Source organism: Nymphalis io, chromosome 10 (genome assembly GCF_905147045.1).
Source record: "Nymphalis io chromosome 10, ilAglIoxx1.1, whole genome shotgun sequence".
Taxonomy (NCBI): Eukaryota; Metazoa; Arthropoda; class Insecta; order Lepidoptera; family Nymphalidae; genus Nymphalis; species Nymphalis io.
Genome location: NC_065897.1, coordinates 7,722,615 through 7,731,765, shown reverse-complemented (window position 1 = coordinate 7,731,765; position 9,151 = coordinate 7,722,615). Strand labels below are relative to the sequence as shown.

The 9,151-nt window shown below is 32.0% G+C and overlaps 1 protein-coding gene across 2 annotated transcripts; it reads left to right on the top strand.

Annotated features, from left to right (window-relative positions):
• Nucleotides 1-393: 393 nt before the first annotated feature.
• LOC126771018 (neuromedin-U receptor 2-like) lies at nt 394-4,765 on the top strand. Of its 2 annotated transcripts, XM_050490659.1 has the most exons (5): nt 394-1,338; nt 1,928-2,025; nt 2,846-2,953; nt 3,742-3,846; nt 4,232-4,765. In XM_050490659.1, the coding sequence occupies exons 1-5, from the start codon at nt 588-590 to the stop codon at nt 4,334-4,336; spliced, it is 1,167 nt and encodes a 388-aa protein (XP_050346616.1). In that variant the 5' UTR covers nt 394-587; the 3' UTR covers nt 4,337-4,765. The 2 variants fall into 2 exon arrangements, with proteins under 2 accessions (XP_050346616.1, XP_050346617.1); XM_050490660.1 differs by lacking the exon at nt 3,742-3,846.
• Nucleotides 4,766-9,151: the final 4,386 nt, after the last annotated feature.

Sequence of the window (9,151 nt, the reverse complement as noted above, 5' to 3'; positions counted from 1 at the left end):
TTTTAAAGCTGATCTGTCCCTTTGTACAGTCATTCTGATACACACCTAAGTTCGATTGTACAGAAGATATTATAGTACACAAGTGTGTGCGCTAGCATAGTAGGACTGTGTTGCTTGGCACTCTTGGCTAACTCTCGCTATCAGATAAATCCAGAGAGACATCCTGTGCCTCCGCACTATTACTGAGAATTTCTTGCAAAAAAAAAACAAAAAATGATGATACTCGACCCATAATTTGAACCCAGGACCTTTTCGAACTACAATGTTTCAAGTTAGCCAGTAGACCAACGAGGCCGTTATTATTATTTTATGAACCGAAATATACGTATATCAATATATATTTCAATTTGAAATATTTTTATTGTCATTATAAACTGTAATTATATTAAAAACACGTATTTATAAAAATTAAAATTTTATTTAATAACTTAAGTAATATGAAAAAATAACAAAAGAGTAGAAAGAATTTTTGGAACAGCCTGTAGAATTAACTACTTTCAGAAAAAGCTAGTAAGCGTAAATAGTATCATCCTCGCGCTGTTCGGTTTGTCGGACGTGTGTGTGCTTAGAAATAAGAAAACAAAAAAATGACACACAATAACAGTATTGAAGATAACAATACTTACTCGTCGTATGGAATTGGCCTGTCGTTTTATGACGAGAAAATTACTTATGAAGAAAAAGCTTTAATTAAAATTTTACTTAGTGTTTTCCTCGCAACCGCAATGGTAATCAGTTTGATAGGAAATATTTGCATTTGTGCGGTAATCGCTCGCGATAAGAATATGAGAACTCCTACCAACTTCTACCTTCTCAATCTTGCGATAACAGATCTCACGATAACCGTCTTTGTTCCCGTCGAAATATACATAATTTGGGTACCAGATTTTTATCCATTGGGGAAGGAAGGATGCCGCATACATTTCTTACTGTGGGATATGGGAAGCAATTGCAGTGTACTGACTATAACTGCGATAACAATCGAGCGCTATCTGGTTATCTCGAAGCCGTTTCTGCGACAAAGACTCGTCTTAAACTCGCGCGTCTTGAAGATAGTCACTATTATATGGATGGTCTCGTGTTTTTTCGCTTTCCCCAGTGTCCTCTTTGTTTATTTCGTCGAACGAAAACAAAATGTTTATTGTTTTTTCACTGTTTCCGATAAAGATAAAGCATATCTAGTAGCAGCGGAGTTGTTAGTTTTTTTCGTTCTACCAATGACAGTGATATTCGTTCTCTATCTGATGATGGTGCTAAAGCTTAAGTCGACTAAATCGAAGTCCAGACCTAACCCAGTATCCGGAAAAAAGAATAGAGACAAAGCTGTCAAGATGTTGGGTTCGTCCTCAAACTACTACATTAAATATTATAATATATACTTTAATAAAAATTATAATTTGAATGTTATCAGACTAACAGTATAAATTAGATGTAACTCTGCCTTTTATTATCACCTCATCACAAACTACTGAACCGATTGTGTAGATCTCAATTACGTTATTTACAAGAAAAATATATTAGACGGAGAAAAAGTCACAGAGAACAGGAAGCAACAATTGAAACAAAAATTGTATAAGCAGAACAAAAACTAATAATAGTATATGTAGACTCTATATTATGTAAAGTAACAGCTTATATATGTCCCACGACTAGACTAAGACGTCCTCTCCTTTTTGAAGGTGCTGTTCCTATGTGGGTTGGTGGATACACATGTCAGATTATCATCCGCCACAAGCAGGTTTCCGTACTATGTTTTCGTTCCTGAGAGCGAGATGAATTATAAACAAAAATTAAGCAAATGAAAATTCATTGGTACCGCAGGTAGAATTTAAGAATCGATTCATTATCCAAACAGCTCCAGGATACATATGTATTATTATTATTACAAATTATCTATGAAGGATACAAACAGCTTTTAAATTTCCAGCTGCGGTGGCTGCTTCGTTTTTTATTTGTTGGTCACCATACTCAATTTTACGTCTCATGATAGTTATTCCGAATATGAAATATGAGAATCATCATACGGTTAGTATACTTTTGCGCATTAAATTAATAAACATTTTTAATATAAAATAAATAAATAAATACTTCTAAACGTGATTTGACTTACGCTTTATATACCACATATTCATATAATAATAATAAGAGCTTTATAGTCTGTATTCTAATACAAACATATTAATAAAAGAAACTGACCACACCTAATGATATTTTCTGGATGCAAATGCTTGTTTAGTAGCTGAAAATACCAAAATCGCTAAAAGTAGGTTTATAATATTTGAGGAGTCAATTCCTCATTGGTCCCATTACTATAACTGGATTTTTATAAAAATGAACCATTCTAGAAGCTTAACAAACATTTAAAATTGTGTACCTTATCCTTTTTTGGAATCTGTTAAAAAATAACAAGTAAATATAAATTGAATCTAAAATAGATAAAGTTTTTAATCTTAGACAAATTCAATAAATTATTATAATATATTTGTAGAAGAATGTATTTGTTGTAGCATACCTGCATCACAAAAAAAAAGTAATATTTTTAAAGAATATCAAAATTAGCGCAGCTACAGTAGATCTTGACTTGTTGAGTACTTTGAGTGTTTAATACGAAACGTATGTAAAGGAGAATAAAACGTTTCTCTTGATTAAATATTACACATTTAAAGTTGTCTACTTATTCCATTAAAATTATTATCCGAACTGATATAATAAATCAATGTCAACATTATCAACGATTTTATTATGTAATCTTAACCTACCGTTATGGAAATTTACCTACCGACCAAGTTTCACCTCACTTCTATGTTGGTATAATATATTTTGAGTCAATTAAATATAATTTCAGCTTTGGCGAGTATTGATATACCTGAGCTCTATAAACAGTTACCTGTCAACAGCAGTTAATCCTATATTGTACACACTTATGTCACAAAAATTTGGACAGGCTTTTAAGGTGAGTACTCTTTTTTATATAAGCCAAATGTAATGTATATATATATATATATATATATATATATTTATGTATAAAAATAAAAAGTGACAACTGTTAATATCCCACACCATGTGGCTCCAATACACATGTGGCAGATATTCATTTGACACATGCAGGTACGATTATTACGGTACGATAACGGTACGATTTATTTTCTTGACATTATTATATTGTTTTTAAATATATTTATATTTATGTGTATTTATATTTCGGGTATGATTTTTGTTACAACAATAAATTTTGTCTAGAAGAAATTGTTGGAAGCAATAAGAGCTCCTTTGCAAACTTACTACCTACCTATAATAATAATAACGTCCTCCAGACCGATTTCGGCCACGGCGGCCAATCTCAAGAGAGATTAGCCAACTACGCAAGAGATATTACAAGAGTGCACAAGTGTGTGCGCAAACACAGGTAGATGCACTCTCTATTCCCTTACTCTCATAATCCGATGGGACGGCAATCCGACACGACCGGAAAGAGTTCAGGCGCAGGACCAACGGCTTTAGGTGCTTTCCGAGGCATCGGAGTATACACATTTCCAATTTCTAGACTCCGGGCTGCTACTGAGAATTTTCTAACAGGAAAACCCAGTAACTTTTTATTGGCCCGACCTGGGAATTGAACCCAGGACCTCCGGGTCTGCGGCCTTACATCAAGCCACTAGACCAACGAGGCAGGCACCTACCTATACCTACGTACATATATACATTAATAAATTTATTTATTTATTTAACTGACTGCCCAAGATCGGGATGGTTGGCGTTCTATGGGGGAGGCTTTCGTCCAGCAGTGGACGGCAAAAGGCTGAAAAAAAAATTAACATAAGAAGGCAAACGATTCCCCGCCTCTTGGTAAGAGTATAAATTGAGAACCACATGAAAAAAAAAAACATATAAAACGAGTTTTAAAGTTGAGAATATGATTTGATTGCCAATAAACAACACAAAAGAATTCCAAAATATTTTCGTGTTTGAATCGACATAAAATATAAATAAATAAAACATAATTATTTTATTTTAAGCATTATTTTTAATTTAAGCTAAAGAGAGTCGAAATCTTCCTTTTGTTAACTACTCAAATGTAGTTAATAAAAGGAAGCAGTAAATATAAACACAGCATTGGTATTCGACATTGAATTACGAAAAGTCACGTTTTAAATGAATACATATAAATGTATACTGTTGCGTATAACGTTCTTGATTTCAATTTCTTGATATTTTGTCTCTTTTGTTCAAGGATTTACTGAAAGGAAGAAATATATCAAATCAAACAAATGCAAAAGCAAACGGACGCCATAAATATCGTCGCGACTGCTTAAAAATAAATACAACATCAATATGATATTTTACCAAACTCTGATCTAATCTGAGAATAACTCTCTTATTATAGATCTCATCATCATCTTAAGAATAGATAATAAATTGAAACAAAATAGAATAATGTACTTACAATGGAACATTTTGAAGTAATTAAAAACTGAGAATAAGATGCTACCGTCGTCCGTTAGCCAAATATTTTTATCATTGTTCTATATTTATAAATTTGTCCCACTCATGATTTATCAATAATTATATCTGAACAAAATTCTCTTAAATTATATACCTATCTTACAAACTAAGCTCAGCAGTTTTTTTGAAAATGGAATGTAATATTCCGCTTTAGTACCTAAGATAAGCGTGAACATATAAACAAACAAACAGATGCGGCGGAGATTTTAATGTATTGATTAGTGCGAATTTATATTATAAGTACTTACTTAGTTCTCTAAATGATGTTATAAGAATACATAGTTTAAGTAATGTGTAAAAAAATAAAAAGGTGGAAATATATTATTTTCGCTCTATTTCTATAGTTAATTCTTCTTTACCATACTTTAACACCCTGATACCCATAAAAAGTATGCTCAGGCTTTCTAACAAACGGCCTGTACCTACGACCGAATTGACTGTTATTAATCGAAAGGACGTGTGTGGATCTTTACTGTCTTTTTCCTGTAATAAACCTATTATGTTATTAGCTAGCTTATATCATAAAATACGATAGAAAATATTAGTTATCTATATTAATAGTACTTCTTTTTTCTTTTACTTTTAGAGATAGAAAAAATACTGTACAAAAATACGCTTATGAAATATACTTTTGTTAAAAAAGTGGAAAATCATAGTTTTATAAGAACTATCAAAATAAATAATTTAAAATGATTCCATGAGATTAATTAAAGTTTTTCTTATATTATTCAAATATTTAGCACAGTTCGCTACCTGTCAGCATATTTAAGATAAGTGCACAGCATTATGATAAAAAATGTATATTTTATACAACCGGTTTTACCGTGAGTAAACTCTATAATATATAATATAAATATATTATTGTTTAATTTTTTATATGTGGTGTTCACTTATATTAAAATTGTAACAGGCCGATTTCTGTACATTAAAAATATTGAAAAAAAATGTCTTTATTAAAGTAACAGAAGCCAACAAACAATAACTTTGAGAATTTTTGTCTATCTGTCTGTATGCTTGTACCTGCATCACGCAAGAAATACTGCACACAGACACAGGTTTTCACAGATGCATTTCTGGAATTCCACTTAAATTAAAGGCTTAATTTTACCAGGAAAATATCTTATTAAGATTGTTTGTAATTAAATATTACCCGGAGCTCACGATGTTTAATGGACTTAATTAATTTATTAACAGATTTTGAGGAAACTAGCGCCGCACTGACATGAACAGATAAGTTAGTCGAATAGTTGTTACTATTTTAAAGTTTGGTCACAATCGATCTCAACCTATTACAACTACTTAACTCTCATACAATAATAACAAAACAACATTTAGCATTTTTTCATCGAAAAGAAAAGTCGAAAAAAATGTATTCATATAATGAATTTAGGACTTACAAAGTTTAATCTTTTTATTGTATAAAACTTTAAGCCGCTATTTAAAAAATTGAGCGGCCGCTGTTTCCTTTGGAACTTTGAAGATTAAACTATTTACTTAATTTAAATGAATATCTTAGGAATTACTGCAAAATTAAAATTACAGCAAAAAAATTATGGTGGTGACAAAGGGAGTGGTTGCCAAGTAGCTGACGCAAAGATTTCGTATGTTCCATTCGTATGTGCCATGTTTATCACGTATTTTACCGTAATCCGTATCCGTAACAGCTTGTTATTGTCCCACTGCTGGGCTAAAGGCCTCCTCTCCTCTTTTTGAGGAGAAGGTTTGGAGCTTATTCCACCACGCTGCTCCAATGCGGGTTGATTGAATACACATGTGGCAGAATTTCGATGAAATTAGACAAATGCAGGTTTCCTCACGATGTTTTCCTTCACCGAAAAGCACGAGATTAATTATAAACAGAAATTAAGCACATGAAAGTTCTGAGGTGCTTGCCCGGGTTTGAACCCACGTTCATCGGTAAGATTCACACGTTCTTATCACTGGGCCACCTCCACTCCCGCATATTATACCGCCAAACAGCAATATTTAGTATTGTTGTGTTCCGGTTTGAAGGGTAAATGAGCCAGTGTAACTACCAGGGATATGACAATTTACTTATAAAGGTTGGTGGCGCATTGGCGATGTAAGAGATCGTTAGGGCGTATGTTTTATAAATATATATTATTATATGCCCTAAGCACCTTATTGTGTGGACGAATAGAACAATTGGCAAATGTTTATATCTTATTGATTAAAAAATGCACGGGATAAAATCCTTATTTTACCCGTACAATGTCCGGGACAGCAGCAAAAGCATATGAACAGCTCTAAAATGATATGTCCAAAATAAATTGTTAGTTTTATTTAAATTAAACTTCGATAATAAACGAAATTAATAGCTTTTTAAGAAATCATTGTACGTATAACCTTTACAAAAACTATCGTACAGAGTAAATAAATTATAACACAAAAAAGGGTTGAAAAGACATGCTACGATAACTATCTTGATTTTGCGGAAAATAATATTTTGAGAATTTCTAAGTGTTTTTGGACATTTGTCAAGACCAAACAGAATACAAATGACATACCTGAGCGCCTATATTATAACGATATCTCAACAAGTGACGGTCAGCAAATAAGCAATCTATTTAATGAATATTTCTATACATCCTTTGAACATAGTACACATCTTAACAATTTTTCCTGTAACAGTCAAAATAATAGTGGATATGCTAATACAATTAATTTGTCATCTGTTGATATTTCACTTGCTGATGTTCGTAAGTATTTGAAAACCTTAAATATTAAAAAAGGTAGCGGACCCGACGGTATACCACCTCTTTTTCTAAGTAAATGCTATATGACTATATCTATTCCTTTACATTTATTGTTTTGTATTTCCCTTCATACATGTACTATGCCTTCAATTTGGAAACAGTCTTATGTTGTGTCTATTTTTAAAAATGGAGATAGACATGATATCAAAAATTATCGTCCTATTTCGAAATTAAGTTCAATTCCAAAACTTTTTGAACGTATAATTTATGACAAAATCTTTCCAAGCATACGTCCCATAATTATTGACCAGCAGCATGGATTTATTAACAAGAAATCAACTGAAACTAATTTGTGTGAATTCACTGACTATGTTTTGACTGCAATGGACAAAGGATATCAGGTGGACGTTGTGTACACCGATTACTCCAAAGCGTTTGACAAAATCTCTCATTCTATCTTAATAGCAAAAATGGAGTTCGTCGGTGTACATGGTGACCTCCTTAGATGGTGGTGATTTACTGGTGGTAGAGCTTTGTGCAAGCTCGTCTGGGTAGGTACCACCCACTCATCAGATATTCTACCGCAAAACAGCAATACTTGATATTGTTGTGTTCCGGTTTGAAGGGTGAGTGAGCCAGTGTAATTACAGGCACAAGGGACATAAAATCTTAGTTCCCAAGGTTGGTGGCGCATTGGATATGTAAGCGATGGTTGACATTTCTTACAATGCCAATGTCTAAGAGCGTTGGTGACCACTTACCATCAGGTGGCCCATATGCTCGTCCGCCTTCCTATTCTATAAAAAATGGATCAAGTCATATTTATTGAATAGAAGTCAAGCCGTTACTGTGAAAGGATATTGCTCATCTTTTCTACCCGTTCCATCTGGAGTCCCTCAAGGCTCACATCTTGGACCACTGTTTTTTAATATATATATAAATGATGTTGTTTCGGTATTTGCATCTTCTAAATTTCTATTATATGCTGATGATACAAAAACTTATAAAATTATTAAGAGTGTTGATGATTGTATTAGTCTGCAAAAAGATTTGAACTTACTTAGCGATTATTGTACTACCAATTCGCTGTTTTTGAATATAAAGAAATGTAATTGTATAACATATACCAGAAAAAGAAAAGTGGTCATTTACAACTACCGATTTAAGGAAGATGATATAAAACGTGTATCAGTGGTCAAAGATCTTGGAATAACACTCGATTCTAAACTTCTTTTCGATGAACACATAAATTCCATAACTTCTAAAGCGTTTCGTATGCTAGGATTTGTGCTGAGGATTTCCAGAGAGTTTAAGCGTGTTTCAACTTTTGCTCTTTTATATAAATCATTTGTGAGACCTATTCTAGAATACGCTTGCACTGTCTGGAATCCACAGTATAGTAAATATATAGAATTCATCGAAAATATTCAGGAAAAGTTTTTAAAATATTTAAAATTTTCGTCTATAAATAATTTGAATCAAATAGAAAAGATACCGACAACTGAACAGAGACGACTTGAACGTGATATGGTGTTTTTATATAAATTGATCCACAACATATTTGATTCCCCTTATCTCCTTTCTAAAATAAATATCAAGTGTCCTCGCCCTGGTAGTCGCAATAAATCTATTTTTGATTTTCCATTGACAAAGACTAAATATGCAGCAAATGCATTTATTAATAGATCATCTAAACAGTACAATAAAACATTTAGTGAATGTGATATATTTCATCTCTCCCTTAAAAAATTCAAACTGCAAGTAAAAGAAATATTATACTCTCAAGAGCCTTAATTTACTCATGCATTTTTTAATTAATTAATTATAAATTGATTATTTATTATTAAATTATGTTTTCTTGATTTAAAAATTAAATTTATATTAAATTAAATTATATAAATGAATTATATAATTTCATGCACCTATTAAAT

Excerpts from the sequence above, each read along its gene's own strand:
- LOC126771018 (XM_050490659.1), top strand. The coding sequence starts at position 588 with ATGACACACAATAACAGTATTGAAGATAACAATACTTACTCGTCGTAT. Across the intron at positions 2,954-3,741 it reads AATTTGGACAGGCTTTTAAG|ATCGGGATGGTTGGCGTTCT; the intron begins GTGAGTACTCTT and ends TGACTGCCCAAG. Across the intron at positions 3,847-4,231 it reads AAACGATTCCCCGCCTCTTG|GATTTACTGAAAGGAAGAAA; the intron begins GTAAGAGTATAA and ends CTTTTGTTCAAG.